General features: G+C 37.0%; 3 protein-coding genes across 5 annotated transcripts in view; 1 reads left to right on the forward strand and 2 right to left on the reverse strand.

Moving 5' to 3' along the window:
* The window catches only part of si:ch211-140l13.3, a 34899-nt gene extending 21543 nt beyond the window's left edge, over nucleotides 1-13356 (reverse strand). Inside the window, exons 1-3 of one of the 2 annotated variants that reach the window (XM_044168984.1) lie at nucleotides 12512-13356; nucleotides 10065-10424; nucleotides 9081-9177 (exon numbers count right to left, since the gene is read on the reverse strand). In XM_044168984.1, the coding sequence (XP_044024919.1) occupies nucleotides 9081-9177; nucleotides 10065-10355 (388 nt within the window). In that variant the 5' untranslated portion in view covers nucleotides 10356-10424; nucleotides 12512-13356. Of the gene's footprint in view, nucleotides 1-9080; nucleotides 9178-10064; nucleotides 10425-11454; nucleotides 11598-12511 lie in introns of those variants that run through there. The other variant, XM_044168986.1, reaches the window with a different exon arrangement.
* LOC122863003 (12-(S)-hydroxy-5,8,10,14-eicosatetraenoic acid receptor-like) lies at nucleotides 141-9074 on the forward strand. Its single transcript, XM_044168988.1, has 3 exons — nucleotides 141-2296; nucleotides 3720-4125; nucleotides 5472-9074. Exons 1-3 carry the CDS (start codon nucleotides 2160-2162, stop codon nucleotides 5934-5936), a joined length of 1008 nt encoding a protein of 335 aa, XP_044024923.1. The 5' UTR covers nucleotides 141-2159; the 3' UTR covers nucleotides 5937-9074.
* A 1092-nt stretch (nucleotides 13357-14448) lies between the features above and the next one.
* msra (methionine sulfoxide reductase A) overlaps nucleotides 14449-17913 on the reverse strand; it is a 38657-nt gene continuing 35192 nt past the window's right edge. For both annotated transcript variants that reach the window (XM_044168992.1, XM_044168993.1), the window contains exon 6: nucleotides 14449-16608. In XM_044168992.1, coding sequence (XP_044024927.1) covers nucleotides 16438-16608 — 171 coding nt within the window. In that variant the 3' untranslated portion in view covers nucleotides 14449-16437. The remainder of the gene's footprint in view (nucleotides 16609-17913) is intronic.

Genomic DNA, 17913 nt, shown 5'->3' on the forward strand with positions numbered 1-17913 from the left:
ATAAAAGCTTTATTATTAGCATGATCACTATAACTACCTGTTGTTCTGTCACTGTAGTCTGTTTCTCTCTGCTTGCACAAATTAATCTGAAATACGATTGCAAAGGAGGTGTGACGGGTTGGGACTTCCAGGCATACATGTAGTTGGTGTGAAACATAAATTCTATTATTGAACTTTAATTTGTATTTTGGTTGTATTATAATCACATACAATACACTGTTTTATTTTGTAATATCCTCCTTCTCTCATGTGTCTTGTAGTTTTACTTCCTGTCTTTGATTTTCCCACCAGTTTGAATTGTTTTCCCCACCCTGATTAGTTTCACCTGTGTCTCATTGTCTGCCCTCACCTGAGGAGTATTTAGTCTATGTGCTTCCCTTGTCTCTTTGTCAGATCGTCATTGTATCGATGTCAAGCGCCCCAGAGTATTCTGTATACTTTGTTTGTCTTGGACCTCACTTTTGGATTATTGCTTACCCTCCTTGGACTTGTTTGCTTTTCTATGTTGGTGTCAAAGTTTTAAATCATTAGTATGTAACTTGTTAGGTCTTACTGTTGTTTGTCAGAGCAGACACTAGGAGTTAGAGGGGTCTAGTTAATGTCTGACTTCAATGAAACGAGATGTTTAAAAGTTGATCCACCTGCCACAAGCTTCCTCTACACGATGAGTCCCTTAGTTTTTTTGTTTGTTTTTTTGTGCGACAAAATATGAAGCAGGCTAAATATCTGGACGTGTCAGGGAGCCATGCAACGAGCTACAGTCAATGAGAGCACACATGGGCTCGGCTGTCATCTGCAGCAGCTCTCTGAAATAGCTGTAGTTATCTGGTAGACTTTTTAGGTAATCCAGTAAAAAGGGAATTACAATAGTCTAAACGGCTAGTAATAAAAGGTTGACTGTGTATTTCAGCATCTTTCTGAGTTAAAAAAGGTCTGATGATATTCCTAAAATGGGGGAAAAAATGACTTGCATATACATCTTCTGCAGAAAGGACAGATGCTGTGACAAAGGTGTAAATGACTATTAATACTATACGTCAAACTAGAGAAATCTGCGACACTTGGAGGAGGGTTGAGACACCGCTTCACCGCCGTTTGCAAATCTGCTCTAAGTACTAGAACCCCCAACCATCATGTTTGAAAGACGATGTGACTGAGAAAGATGACTTCAATCATGATGTCATTCTCCCATTATTCCTGTCCATGAGGTGATTAATACTTCCACTAGATGTGGTTAAAACAGCGCTATTCCCGAGAACAGTTAGAACTGAAGAAATCCATCAGAGGAGTGGCAAAACATGTTCAATTAAAACGCATGTCCATATCAGACCAGACTGTAATTTCTTCAGTAGCAAGCCAGCAATGACTATACACAAGCATGAATATAGGCTCATATTCCTGCTGCACTGTTTTCTGGCTTAACCTCATCTCTATTAATCATGATTTCAATTTTAATGCATGTAATGTAGCTTCGTCATAATAATAAAAAAATACAAAATGTATGTGCAGTGCCTACATACATATAGTATTTCAACAGATATGTCCTTCCATAGGGTTAACATAATTGATTTTGTATCTAGAGAACTTGTCATTTTTCTTCAAGGACAATGTTTTCCCACTCCTGCTGTCATCATATCCAAGCATAAAGCAAGACATGTGCAGGGCATGATGGTTTCGAACAGACAGCCACCTGAGAAATTTCACAAGCATTTGCCCCGTTCTGCTGGGAATCACCTTGAACTGCCAGTCTCCAGTTACCATTTTCTGTGAAATACAGAAACTATACTTAGCATGTCATCTTCTCTTATCACAGTATAAATATCTGCTAAAGTGCCATCAGGGCATTTTAAGGTGGAAAGCTGAAAGCAGCATCTTTCATGCTGTGCTTCTCAGTCAGATAAGCCCATCTCTTTAAACCACACCTCCAGCTGACTCTACATTTTTTTTCAGTGGCAGCCTCACACAAAAAGGGCTAAGAGATTCATTGAGACAGGGTCTCAGAAGGGGACTGTTGAATTTGACAGATCACAATGAGAAGGGGAATCGGTGCCTGAGAAGAGAAGATTCTGGGTCAGAGGCTGCTACAACCACCTCCACAAAGAATGATTTAACTTTGTGATGCCTGCCTGGAAACACCTTTAAATCTTATCCAAGAAAACATGTCTACAAATTCAACAATTGACCACTGCAAAGCACCCATTCCAGTCACATATGAAACCCTCTCCTGGCTGATGACTGGAGAGTTCATGCTGGGTCTGCCTCTCAACCTGTCGGTCCTCTACATTTTCATCTTCAGGTATGAGGAAACACAATCTGTCTATCACTGCCTTTTCCCTATTTTCCAAAAGTATTCAAAAATAAAATGTAGGTTAGGGTGGACAGCAAGAAGTCATGGAAAGCCTTTAGAGAAGGGAAAACTTTAAATTTGCAATGTATAAAGTCATACTAAGCCAAAAACTTGAACTTGATAATCGATGTTTGCACAACTCATCAGCTGGTGGGTAGCCTCTCTGAGTGATTCAAACCTTGATAACTAACAAGAAAGTCGATGAGGCCACATGGCAATAGCATAGAAAGTCCAGTTGCCTTTGACCTACTACTACTAGTACTTTATATAACGTGGCTGACTGACTATTTTTCAGACAGAAAAGCCGAAATTACGCACATTCCAGTGAGCAGAAGAAAGGGACAGTATTAGCATCCTGTTTGCATTCTAATTTGTTGGTAGAAAAGTTGACATAATCTGCTTATTAACATTTATTGCATTTCTGCAATGAAAAATTCTATACTAATAATGTGAAAAGCAACTTATCTTTAAAAACTTTCCAAAGTGGGTCGTCTAAGTTGTATAGGATTCATACAACTAATTTTAAATTGTGTAATAAGACACAAACTATTTGAAATGCAGTGGTAATTTGAAAATGCATTGCAAATTTAAGATGCTACATTAAAATGAAAAACATGTATAGCAATTTTACTTCTTTAAAAAGTTACATCACTTGTGAACCGAACCCTATGTAACCCTGCTGATTTCAACGACTCTTTTCACAGAGTGCAGATTAAACGAGATGAGCTGTGTGTACTATCTTGAGATAAACTGATAAACATGTTAAATGAGGAACATACTCTGCTGTGGATAAAGAGTATCTCTGACAGTACTGAAAAGGCTTCAAGCAGGCACACACTAAACAACAGAACTGGCTGTTTATTTTATTACTTTTGTGTATTTTATGTATTTTATTTCTCTTGTTGTGAAGCACTTTGTACTTTGTTTTGATAAGTGCTCTATAAATAAAGTTTTATTATTTATTTATTATATAACATGCAGAGTCAGCATTTTCTTTGGCACCATTGTATATTTCCACCACTGAAATATGCAGTACAAAAAGAAAACCAATGGCAATTAAGAGATACTAAAAATATTAAATATAAACATCATATTACTACTCTAAAGCATGCATCAATTTGTCAATAAAGAACTCCCAAACGTTTGACCTGCAGATCCTATTCGAGTCATCCAATCTAAAATTATAAGCAGAGTGCATTAGTTTGATGAGCGTCATTAAGTGTCACTAGAGGCGAGCAGAGATGCTGTAGATTTTTAGGATAAAAAGTAACGATAGGATCAGCGTCATAGGTCTATTAAGTTTATTCTTGATGCAGAATAAACTTTGAAAGAGTGTAACAAAGAACTGTTTTGTCAATTACTTCCTCTTTAGGTTCAAGTTCTGGAAGAACAAAAGTATCTTCCTGTTCAATATTGTGGTTGCTGATTTCTTGCTGGTGGCCTGTCTTCCTGCCAAGGCCTACCACTACCATCATGGCTTTCGGCACAGCAAGAATCCTGTGGTGTGTAAGACGATGCTCTTCATGCTGTTTCTCAACAGAGGAGCCAGTATTGCCTTCCTCATCACTCTGTCCATCGATCGCTACTTCAATGTGGTACATCTTGGAAGGAGGAATTTTGTCAAAGTGCTGAAGAAATCTCCTCAAATCTCCATCTTCATCTGGCTTCTCTTGCTGCCCCTCACCATCCCCACTATGGTCGCGACCTTTGAGTGCTGTAACAGCCATGGCCGTGAAGTTGAGACTTATTATCACGATGTGACAGACACCTTCAGAGAGGTATTGTTTTGGTTCATTTTGTTTTTATTTGCTTTAGTTTGCATTAGCATGTACAATATGTATAATATTTACCTATGGAAAACCAAAAGGCTTTTAAATCATTTAATTACAATGGAAATTGAAACAATATCCTAATATATACTCTGGCGTCATAGAACTAACCGTTTTCAACACTTAATAAGAACTATAGTTATTCACACAATCTCATACCTACACACAGACTGTCCACCATAAAGTGGACAGTCATTACAGTTTATTAGCTGTAATGGTCAATCTAATTTCCCTACTTCCCTAACTAACAGATCGCCCAGGCAGGATACACAAACTTGTCCAGGTATCACAGCATCTTAAACCCTGGACGAATTACATGTTATGTGATGTGTTGATCGATAAGTCGATCAACAGAAAATGAATCTGCAACTATTATGGTTATCGACTAACCAGTTTTAAGCAAAAAAATAAATAATTCCACTCTCAAATGTGAATATTTGCTGGTTAGTAAACTGAACCTCTTTGGGTTTTGGACCATTCAGACAAAACAAGACGATTGAAGAAATCACCTTGGCCTCTGGGAAATTGTGATGTGACATTTTTCACAATTTTTGGACATTTTATAGACCATACAAAGAATTATTTGTATGGTCTATGACTTATTATTTCTTCTCTGATCTACTATATAATGGGAACTACAAAACACACCTCATACAACCCTGTGTTGTAAAATGATCAATAAATCTTGTATCTTGTAATTAATTGATTGATAAAATAATCAGGAGATTCATCGATAATGAAAATAATCATTAGATGCAGCTGTAATATTCAGGGATATTAAATATTTGAACTTCTTAAATTCCAATTGCTTGCAAAAATTCTGTGATTAATAGCAGTTATGAGCATCTTTAATCACGTTGAAGAACATACTGTTTCCATGTTTAACTCTAGTAAAAGTCATTTTAAAAAATCACAACAATGCAGTACTCCAAAAATCTGTGTTAAAAATGAATTTAAGATAAAAAAAAATTGTATATCAGAGAACAGGCGGCTACAACAGTTTCTTTACTGTTCTGCAAAAAGACTATCTGAGTTCTTGAAATTCATGAAATGAAGAGCTGTCCAAACGTTTAGTATAAGTTTTCAGTTTAAGTCACAGTTATCCTTGAGATGACTGGACTGCTGATGAGTTTAAGTACAAAAACAGGGGTTTAGAACTTAGTCAGAAATCTCAGCACCTGGCAAAATAATCTTTGAGTGAGGGGTAGAGATAATAAATTCTGTCGACTGTATACATGAAGGTTATTTTGCTGTATGGGGTACTGGCCATCATGATCACTTTTCCTTTTTTTAAGGTCGTCTTCTTCAGTCAGATCATCATCCCCTTCATCATCCTTGTCTACTGCACAGTGCGCATTGTCAACCGGCTGAGGAAGAAAACTATAGGGGGAAAGACCAAACTGAGGAGAGCTGTGTGGGTGGTCATGTCTGTTGTCGTTGTTTTCTCCATCTGCTTCCTGCCTAGCACTATAGCCAGAGCGGTGCTGCTGAGCGTCAGGCTGAAAAAATGGCAGGCTGCAGAGGACGTAGTGGTTCAGGTTTACGACAGCCTCATGGTTTTGTCTTACATTGACTGTATGCTGGACCCACTGGTATACTGCTTCTGTAACTCAGGGTTTAAAGATGCTTACATAGCCACCTTCTGTCCTACATTTCTTCGGAAGAGATTGCTAAATTCTGACTTTGGCATGGGAACTACAACTACAACTTCTGGAACTAGAACCATTTCTTTGCCGATAGTAGATTCAGGGTATATTTAGGAATCCTGAAGTTACATTCAATACCTACCTAAGACCCTTTCCATTCATTTTAAGACCTCATCACCACTTCGAGTTGAATGAATTGAGTGACTAACCCAATGCAAGATTTATTGGAAAGAGTAATATCTGTAATCAGGCATGTGATTGGCAAAGGACAAAAAAGCAGGAAAATACACAAAGCGCAGAGCATGGTGTGGTGCTGTGGTTGCGGTGGGAGAGTTGTGTGGTTGTGGGATTTGGGGGTCCTCCCCCAAGAAAATCTGATGTTATCTGACAAAAAACTATGTATTTTCTCATAATTTTAGACTATAATCAATACAATATTTCTTTTTTTGTTTTAAGTGTAACAAATATGCTCATTGATGAAGCGCGATGTCCTGAAGTTATCCTTCTCATGTTTGTGAGTGATTGCACTGTGTGCCATAAAAAACAATAATCACAAAATAACATTGGTTAAACAAGGTTTCTAGTGAAACCCAAAGTCAGGGTGAAGCCACTAACCAGCTGTAGGGGTGGGTATCGTAAGGATTGTATCTTTATCTTATCCCTACTCTTATCAGCCTGGTTCTTTATCAATACTTTTTAAAATTATTATTATTATTTTTTTTTTTAAGTTTTTTTTTTAAAACCATTGTGAACAGAATTAGAACTGATTTATATTATAAATATAACTAAATATTGTTTCTAGAGCAGCAACAACACAGTATGGTTCACCGCTCCCTGCAAATAAATCACCAAAAATAGGTGCAACAAAAGAAAGCAGTCAGAGAAGAAGTAGTCAGGGAGGTGTCAGTCAAGCACAGTCTGTACACGTACATACAGCCGTGTGAAGAGGGTTACACCAGTGTGGGTGTACACGGCTTGAAGTGGATTAACAGGGACGTGTATAAAATTGAGATACTGGTCCACTCATATGGCTTCATATTATGTGGCTGCCACCTGATCTAATGTAACAGTATGCAAAATCATAACACAATGTGTTGGATGTAAATTTACTTTTCAGCTGCATGCTTTAAATATTACAATTTAAATATATATTATATTATTATTTAATGCATTAAGGCATTTTAATTTATTAGGATTTATTTAAAATCTGGTGTTAAGGCACTGATATGATATGATATGGCATTTCCCTTGTGATTGCATTTTACTGCATATGATGGCCTCTGAAATAACTACAAAGTACAAGTACAATGTAGAAAAACCCAACATACTGTACAGAAACTTGTTAAAGGCTGCTGTACTGTGCGTTTACCCTTAAAGTGTTTGCATAGCTCGTATTCATCACTCAGGAAACTCTGTATCTCTGTGTTCATCATCAGTTCCTCAAACCAGCTGGACCTGTCCTCACTGGGGTTTACCTTTAAGTTTACCAACATACTGTGAACTCCACCATGTTTTCTAACATTACTCAGAAATGTACATTCATGTTTCAATACCTCACAGTTGCTATACTATATATAATTGCTACAACAGAAACGTGGAAGGCTGTTTTAAACTTTACTCATTCACACTGTATACAATTTTGTGGTGCTGATTATAAAAATTGAATTATTTGTATAAAACTGAAGTACTGACTGAAGATCTTTGTATACTGCTGCTGTAAATATACAGAACACAGGTGATACAGTTAATACAACTGCACTACAGTAGTTTTACAGCTTTAAGATTCTCCAAGAAAACAGTGTTGTCTTTTCTTATCAAAGCATTACCACAAGATGGAGACCACTGATACATGCACGCTGAGCAATGCACCAATATGCAAAGCTTTATATGTAAAACCACCTTCCTCTTTTCCTAATGGTGCAACATTATCCCAAAAAAAGTACAAAAAGCAATACCCCTATACCCCTGTTGTACCCTCCTACATCATTGCAACGTGCAAATGTTGACGTTGCTGATCGGCCTCTTCAGGCTCCATTTTCCACCCCTTAGGAGCTACAGTTTGTTCAGGTTGTACATGTGCTAACTGGAGCAGCACACTGAGACCCTGTGTATAGATGCATTAGCCCCTCATTTGGACAAAATAAATTTCAATCATGTTTCGAACATTTTGAGGTGTGCACCCTTTGCTCTGGGCAGGCTGTGTGGGTGTTGGCTGTCAAGTTGAGGCTCAGAGCAGGAATATCATAGCAGCAGCAACAATAACAACCGAGAAAATAAGTATGAAAACAAAAACACACAAACCCTAAACCAGACCTGGAAAAGCAATGAACATCAGTGTTATTGTTGCTTCCTTCTTTGCAGATTGGATCCATGCCCTGTCTGCTTTTTTAAAGCCTGTAATGGCTTAATGTCTCAGACTGAAAGCCGTTTTAAGGAATTTAGCTGATTTTAGTGTTGAGTTGAAAACTTGACAAATTCAGGGGAAGGAGAGAAAGAGTAACATTACACTTCATGTTGTAATTTTAATCAAACTTTTCTACCTTCATTATAGGGATCTCCTAAACTGAATCTGCTGTGTGCTGCTTAGGTTTGAGTTTGTTGGAAATTTGCTGTAGAAAAACGCTTAATTTCAATGCTGAAAAAGTGAGTTTTCACTGGATGTAGTAATATTTCGATTTGATTCGATTTTGATTCACAAAAGTCCAGAATTGATTTATTTTGTTTCGTTTCGATTTGATTTGATTCTTGTTGATTCAGTTACATCAGATAAATATCAATGTTGCCAAAAGCACTTCTCAGAATTCATCCTGGGAACTTACATTTCTTCTACATTCATAAAGTGAGCAACACTGTTGTTTACTTGAATATAAAACTGTCTAAAATACACATTCTAGGCTAAATTGTAAACACATTTGCTGGTTATAAAACTGCGGGCCAAGAATTTGTTTTATTTGGCAAATGCAAAACAACTAAAACAAAACATCTACGTTTTTAGGCTTACATGTGCAAAACTGAATATTAAAGGACTGCACCATTTGCAAGGGCATCAACATTATGCATATTTACAAAAATAAATGCATACATACAGCTACGCATGGACTGTCAGTACCAGATGATCTAACTAAGTACAACTAGCTAAAATGCAAGGATCGATCTTGGGATTTTAAGAATCAATATTGGATCGTTCAAATAAAGTTAATCAGGAAATCGATTATTTTTTTCCAGCCTTAACAGCAGTCTGTACTGTTCAACACTGACCTGTTCCTAGTAGAGTCAGCAGTCTACCCTGCTCCTGTAGAACCTTGTGGATCTGCTCAATTTGCTGCTGAACCACCTCATATGGATGAACTGGAGCCTGCCAACAGACAAACTTTAAGAACTTGACCAAAATAAGAGAGCAGAACAAGTTCCAATGACATGTGTTAGGCAGTTTCAGATACATGAGAAACAATAATCGGATGTTCTACTGCTATCTACTGGCAAGTAGAACTGAAAGTGAACATGCCCGACTACATGGAACAGTATTGTATAAAATAAATCCTTACATTATTTCTATATAAAGTTCCCCTTCACATCATTAACTAAAGGAAAATCCCACCCTGAGATCCTCTTCTGGTACTACAAATAATACCATTTGTCCAAAAAAAAAAAAAATGTATGATGTTCAGTGGACTCCTGTGGATATACAAATGATGCACATGCACAAAGAGAAAGCATGTGCCAGTTTACACACAGTGAGCAGAATCTACTCACAAGGACTTGCTGTGATAATATGTGTGTGCCTCCACACATGCCTACAGCAAAATAAATGTGGCAATTTCGGTGACATTTCATTTGTAGTCCTTAGCTTTTCAGCACCCTGAATGAAAACACGGGTTATGGCTGGATTGCATTATAATTTAATGAGGCTAATGTTGTTATGAAATACTTGTCTGCTTCTTCTGCAACTGATTTCTCCTGTATTGAACATTGGTGCAAAATAGCAGCTCTATAGAAAAGCTACTGTACTTTGATTCTGAAAAACTGACATCAAAACCCAGCATTTAATTTTTTTTTTCTGTTTTCAAACTCCATTGTAAATGCACTGTAAAAAAAAAAATAGGGAAATTACAACATCAAAAAAATAAAATGAGGAGTGCAGGGAACATTATCAATAGCTGTTTTTACAGTATGAACGTATTTTGTAGGTGACTTTTCCTTTGATCATTGAGATTTTGTGTGATACAGAAAAGTAATACTTACTTGTTGCATAGTCTGATTTACGGCCTGAAAGGCATCAGCACCCAGTTTCGCAGCAGTTGGCTGGTATTGTCCAATAGCATCATCGGGGCTCAGGAGAGAGGAGAGGTAAGGGTGAGTTTTGCCCATCACTGGTTCACCCTGAAAGGCCCGCGGGCCCAGTCTGGCCCCTTGTTGCTCCACCCCGCTGATTCCAGAAGTGGGTGGGACAGGTGCAGGAGACTGAACTGACTGATTTGAGTGTATGCATGTCCTCTGATACGTTCTCTCTATTGGTATTTCGGCAGACATCATTGGACAATACTCATTCGGCTTGTACACAACTCCTTTATACTGAGCTTGTCTTCATTGGAACGTTGCCAGCTGTAAAATGTATTACAAGTGGATTATAAACAACATAAAAATGCCACAGTGCAATGAGAATGAACTAAAAGGCTTTAACTTTACTGAGAAGAATGACTTACCCTGCCCTGAAATAATATTTGTTTGCATTTGAGACTCACTCTTATAAGTGGGACAAAGCAACTGGAACTGGGAATATATAGGCTGAAGGTCAATACAGACACTTACTGTAATTTATAACTTAATGTGTCAGACATTTATAAGCCCCATCTGTCTGTGTGTATACTTAAAATTAAGCTATGGAGAACTACAGGCCTACCTCCTCTCCTCGCTAGCCTTTTCTTTAACTCACTGATTTTTATCATATAGGGTTCTTTCTTTAGTCTTTCTGAAAAGCTGAAACTGGAGTTTTCTGTCAGTATACTATACAAGTTAAGTTGCTATCAAATGGACAGTTAAATGTGTACAATACATTTATTCAACAACTCCAACTCCCATGAGGTTTTAAACTGTAGGATATGTTGTTAAAATGGCAATGAGCTGGTTAATGTTAAGTGGGATTTGTTGGGTCTCTGTAAATAATATTATAAAGAGTATGGTCTAGACCTGCTCTATAGGAAAAGCACAATGAGATAACTTCTACTATGAATTGGCGCTATATAAATAAATTGAATTGAATTAATGTTGGTGTGCTGGTAGATACCAATTTACCTTAGAATATGAACAGAAGATTTCAGTAACATGTTTCTACCTTTCAGAAAGGGCTAAATGAGAAAACCAATTAAAATACAGAGGAACCAATGCTAGCTGGAGCGTTAACTATAACTATAACAAACTATCAAAACTCCAGCTTTTGCCTCTCATGAATTCCCCATTTTTAGATGAGTAACATTTGCCTGTGACATTTGAGTCATGCTTGAGTTGTCTTTACCTTTGCGCTAATCATGACGTATGAGTGACAAAGCTAACAGCTAGCATAAACATGTTTTAGAAAGATAAATATAGCTAGTTAATACTAGTTAAAACTTGAAACTTCCTGCCGAACACTCACCGCTGTTTAAAAGACATTGCTGTCCAGCTAGAACAAAATTATCAGGTTGTTGCACAATAAAGATTTTAAATTACTTTTCCAAGTTTTTTTAACCAAACTAAGATGGCCGCCAGAGATTTCTTCTTCCTCCTCTTCTTTGGGGATTAACTGCCACCCCCATCTGACCTGATATCTCCCTTATTTCCTCCTTTTACAGATGTAAAACAAGGATACATATAATCAAGTTTTTGTTTGTTATTTTTTTAACTAGTATAAAGTAATGGTAGTAAAATTTATATCTTTGTAAAGTGACATGTGGTTAGCTTTGGCAAGGTGTGGCATAATGTTAACATACCGTTAACCACATTGGTGCTGATAAGTGAACAAATAGGTAACTAGCTAGCAACTAAAAAAACAGGTTGAAAAAGTTATTTATTGATAAACTCACATAATTTATTTCTGAATACATGAGAAATCTGGACATGTCTTCAAAGCAGTAAGGTAAGTGTCAAGTGTTTGACTTGCTGCCGTTTTTTTCAAATATTTCAGAAAGAAGTGCTTAGTGTCTTGAATGCATTAGCTTTAATCATTAATCCAAAAGTCTCAAATGTAAAAATGATGACTAACTACAGCAGCATAACCGGACTGACTACAGTAGCATTGCTAACTGGGCCGCCCTGCATTAAAAAAAAATCTATAAATTTAATGTACAAACTGAGCCACTCATTTTATGAATCATATTGATTTAGCCTTAATGTTAAACTTGGCACAGCCAGTTTCAGTGTGTCAAAGTCGGTTTCCCCTTACCACAGCCGCTAACCAGGTGCTACGCCCAAACATAACCTAACCCAAGCCCCAACAGGGAGGGAAACACTATCTGAAGGGGGAACAGACTTCCACACAAGACAGGAATAAAAGCTGAATATGTATTGAAAAAGGAATGAACCATAAAACTTTCAAACTGACAGTTTCAACAAACTTATAAATTCTCCCCTCAGGAGAGTAAAGATCTCAAGAAGCAGTGACAAATTACTTTTTTTTTTGTTAGCTTCATTTTATTAAACGTTAAGTTAGTTACCTTTCGTCTTGGATCAAGCTGAGTTGAGTTACCGTTGAGGGACGTTTACTGTTGCTACGGTTACTGGGCATCGTCATCATCTCCGTCACAACAGGTGTTTTGCGTCAAAATTAAACAACTAAAACTAAATGCAGACAATTCTCCCTAAAAAAGATTCAACCTGTACTAAAGTGAATCCCTCGAAGCGGGATTGTTAACGTTAGAGCACAAACGGCTACTTTTGCCTCATTGCAGGTGTAAAGGTGAATACAACAAACTTCCGGTACGACCCTTCAAAATAAACCGTTAATAATTAACAGTTTTAATTAGAAAAAATTACGGGGTTTACGGTTTTTATTTTCATCTCTAACGGGTAAAATAAAACATGGTAAGATAATCAATCTACGAAATTCTTGGTGGAACAAGAAATAAAGCTATTGGTGTAAGTAGATCTTTAGATATTGTACATTGGCCAAGTCTCCATCGGTGCTGTCCAAAACGTTGACATCTATTTAAGTTTTTAGACATTTTGTTGTGCTAGAAAATAATCTTTCTGCGTTTTCTGTTACACCAAAAAAAAAAAAAAAAAAAAAAATCTTGGTTAATACATTTGGTGAGCAATAGGTTAGGTGGCAAAATATACACAGGCCTTTTGTCATCAAGGTGTCATTCAGCCAGAAGGAAAGGGAGTGTGATGGATATAGATTCAGAACATTTTTTGACATCTCACCTGTTTTTTGTATGAATTCTTACCTTTCTGGCTCACAGCAAAGCCTCACATTCTGTGTGTTGGTTTATGTTACCTTATGCTCATACCTTGGACATACCACACGATGGCAGCATAACCATGTGTTCTAGCCAGGGACAGATTCAGGAACAGGCCTAGTGTTAAACAAGTGATGGTGTTTGTATAAAATGAAAGACATGTAAATGATGTTGGTTGTTTGTTTGCTATATGTATACCATTTAGAAGATAGAGGAGATTGTTGATGTTAAGTGTTTCTGTTCAACAGTCACAAATTCTGATACATTTTTTTGTCCCATTGGCGTGATGATCACAATCACTGGTTGGCCAGAGATGTATAAAACTTTGCCAGATTATTCCAGTCCTTAAGGGCCTGCAGCAGGTTCCCCTTGCCTCGTTGAATTCTGGTAGCAGCTTCATTTCTTGCCAACACAAAGCCTCTTCTCCTCATCTCTAGTGTAGACTAGGACTGGGTATTGTTTGAAAATCACCATAGTAGTGTCAATACAATACCTGAGTGCTGGCACAGATACCAAAACAATACTTTGACACCACACGTTGAGGAATACGCGTCTATAAAACGCTTCTGATCATTTAACAAAAGAAACTACATTTCTCCAGTGATAAATGTTAGCTAAACACGAACATTTTTCCAAAATAAAATTGTAGCTATTGGATCAAATAAAGAGATTATGAATGAATGAACCAGATACCAGTGAGTACTTGACAGTTTTCAGTACTCAGTACTGATGCTCTGTACTGATTGTACTATACTATCAGAGGAAATATGTGAAGCTATATTTGCTAAACTGATCCTGACAAAATACAAAGTCAACAAAGGGGATTACATTGTTTTTAACGATTTTTAAGTCCTAAAGTGCCTAAAAAAAGTGGACACACATTACTCAAGAACTCCATGGCTTCACAGTCAAACCAAGACCAAAATTGGTTAAACAATTGTGTGAAACCTTCTATGAAATTAATCTCTACAAGCACACGTCATCATCATATCCCATATTTATCATCATTCATCACATCATACAGATCGTTTTCTGAATATTGTCCAATAATTGTGTCAAAAGCATTGAGTCATTTCTCAGAATTATGAGAAAAGATAAAAGTATCATCATTCTTCAAAAGAAATGGTTCATTTGTTTTGACCAAGTAAATGCTCATAAGAGAAAGCTGGCAAGTAAAATGAAACCACACTGAGTTGTTTAACATTTTACCAACTTTTATTCTAACCAATCATAGGGCTCTTTATACAAACCCAACCAACAAACCCTGAAAGAGCAAAGGGTTGTTTTTTTCTGTGTGTGGGGTTACACTGATATACACTGAGCCAATATTGCCCTTAAATTAAATATGGGATCCAGTCCAGATGATGACATCTTCATACGATATGAGGGATGTACGGTAAAGTGCAATTTCTTTAACCACACATTTATTATACAGTTGATCAATGCTACACTGACAGTTTACTGAAATATGTTTTTCCACTACCAGAAAACACCTTGACAGGGATTAAAGGAGTAAATGTCAACTCTTTTTTTTTCCATTTTTCTAACAAAAAAGGACCAATTTAAATATATTGAATATTTGCACAAAGCCTTCATCAGCTTCTTTCCGAAAATAGTGGTCAGATTTGGCTTTGAAAAGCCAGTCGAGCCGTGGTCCTACAGCCTGCATCATGGAGGCGATCCAACGGAGCAGAGATCCAAGATGGCGCTCAGCCATTTCGAAAGAGACTGATCTCTTCCCTCTCTTGCTTTTTTTCCGACTCTGTGATGGTGATGCCAAGCTTTGGAGGGCCTGGCACCAAACACACTCTCCTCCTGCTGGTGTGTGTTTGTGTGCTGTACCATCAAAACACACATGTGCTGTACAAACACACATGCATGCAAATTAACAGCGATGACAGATGAGTCACGGACTGGAACATTACTTCAGGCAAAGATCAGAGGAAGGAGGTCATCCAAAATCCTGCCCCGAAACACAACACACACATCACGCCACAAAAGAGCAAACACAAATATACAAAAACATTTTTAATAAAAAAAATCTCCTGTTCGCATAGTCCGCTGCAAATTCAGTAAGAGAAAATAATAAAAATAATACAAAGTATAAAGCATCTAGGTAGCTAAGGTAGCAGAGAGAGAATCTTTTGATCTGCATTAGCAAACCCATGACATTAAGCTGACTTTGTAACAGTAGAATCCATAATTTATTCAATTCAACAAAAGAGCTCCGTGCTGCCATTTTCTCCACCTCTTGTAGGCTGAGAGTTGGTCGTCATTTAATGTACTATTTCTTAATTTTCTTTCCAAACTGATAAGCATAGTGCAGTGTGTATAGATTTTAACAGCACTTACAAGTCTGGAAACAGAAGAGACACTGTAGATTTCTGCTTTCAGAGGCTTAATATGTTTTATTCCTCTACAGAGTTTTAAAAAAGGCAAACTGCATCAGTTTCAAAGCAACGCCCTCTTAAATGATCAGCATTTATAAAGCAACCTGAGCAACAATCACTTTCATCTGCAGTCGCAATTCAAAACAGTTAGCAAAACAAATCTAACAAGAATTCTAATTTTGCTCAACTTGCAAGAATATTTCATGTATGAAAATCAGTGAAATGTGGACTCAAACACACCATCTGCCATCACTAAAATTAATGCATTTGTAAATAATTTTTTTACTGAGACTGTGTGGGAGTTTTGGTCATTCTACGCACCCCTCTTACAGGTGTGCATTAGATTATTCATATAGCTAACATATGAAATTGTACTGCATGTGTCAAAGGACTATATTTTGTGTTAAGCCTTTTACAAAAGTGACGCGTTGCATCACTTTTACAATACACGTAATATGCATACGTTTTGAGGCACTGGCATGTTTACTATTAGAAGAGAGCTGAGAGGACTGACAGCCTTTATCAGCATCTACACTGCAGTTTATGTAACGTGTTACATCAGGCAGAAATCTGCATTGCACAAACTGAGCTACAGCTTTTGACAATCACAGCTTTGTTTTGGCAGCGATGGAGCAGTTGGGTCCATGAGAATAATCAATAAAAGATACAGAAATCTGATTTTTATGTATTTAAAACCCTAAGCTTTTTGCATCTGTAAGCATCTTAAAAATCACTCCATCATTGAGTCCTTACTGAACACACTGGAGATGGTTCTTGGCTGTCATTGGCTATCTAGGCCTTCGTCTTGATTCCTATTGGACAGGAGACTCCTGTCCCTCCCAGACCACAGTATCCATCAGGGTTTTTACTCAGGTACTGCTGGTGGTAATCCTCGGCATAGTAGAATGGCTTGTCTTGCGCTATTTCTGTTGTAATCAGACCAAAACCTTCCTCTGTTAGTACCTGAAAGAAGCAGCAACAAAGACACAACATTTATGGATTCACAAGGATATAAACTGGCTAAAAACAAATTGAGTTATTGTAGTAGAAATGACAACAATGAAAGAATAGAGACATTATTAAAACTTCAGTTATCTCTATGGGAATCAGTTTTTGCAGCAACAACAAAGAACATAAATCAAAATTGTGTGTGAAAGTGAAAACAAAAGCAGATATCCTGGTTTTGTTTCGATAACAGAAATCTTTTATGCACTTGTTCATGTTTATATCCTATTATTTCTTTTCCTGGATCCTCCTGTCAAGGCCTCATACTGCTAAGTACTTATTAGCATCTTAGAAAAAGAAGAAATGTGTCTCTTTATGCAAAATACATGTGTAGTTCCAGGTACTGGTATCGACAAAAACAGACAATACACACACACACACTCACACACACGCTGTAGAATCAGTTGGTGATGACACCTTCTCCTCCTCGTGATTAAAATTACTCAACCAGATGGCGTGTGGGTAAACTAAAAGACAAAGAGACACGGCGAGCATTTGCTGATGGAGGGGTGTTACTGTGTTTTTTAGCATGTGTGTATGCATGTTTATAGCAAAGCTTCTTATTTGATCAAAAATTGGGTAAACTGGGCTCGACATTTACATGTTTTATCCAAAAAGCTGCTGTTCTTCCTTCTGACATGACAGCTACCAAAACCCTTTCTGCACAGAAAGGGATACAAACCCAACGCCTCTGACATAACTACACCAAGTTATTTGGTGATTTTAGAAAACAGGAAGCTCTCAGTAAAGTCAGTTGATCCAGCCATGATGAATGTACTGTCAATATTGTTCCATGTTTATATTCGGTTAAAATTGGATGCGAATGCTTCATTTACTGGCTGAGTATTCAGGTTAAATATTTAATAACTGGATGCCCCATTTAATTTAGAGTACTCAACTGCAAAACTATCACTATAATTTACAGCTTAATAATATGTTCCATATCCTGTGTTAAATATTACTCTTTTTTTTTTTTACAATTAACACTTGAAATGATGAAGGTACTTGCAAATGACAAGGTAATATTTATGTAGTTATTTCAGCTATACATGATACTTTACAGAAATGTTTTCAGTTCCGAAATATTCCCAAAACTAAATAAATTACAAAATAGTCTTTAACATCTTCGGATTCTTCAAAGAAGTGAAGAATTGTGAAGCAGAATTATCTTAATACTAAAAGATCAAGATAATGTGAAGGAGCAACTGATATGTGAAATTATTTTCACCTTAATTTATGGTGAAAAATATTTACATTTACATT

This window comes from Siniperca chuatsi, linkage group LG16 (genome assembly GCF_020085105.1).
Source record: "Siniperca chuatsi isolate FFG_IHB_CAS linkage group LG16, ASM2008510v1, whole genome shotgun sequence".
Taxonomy (NCBI): domain Eukaryota; kingdom Metazoa; phylum Chordata; class Actinopteri; order Centrarchiformes; family Sinipercidae; genus Siniperca; species Siniperca chuatsi.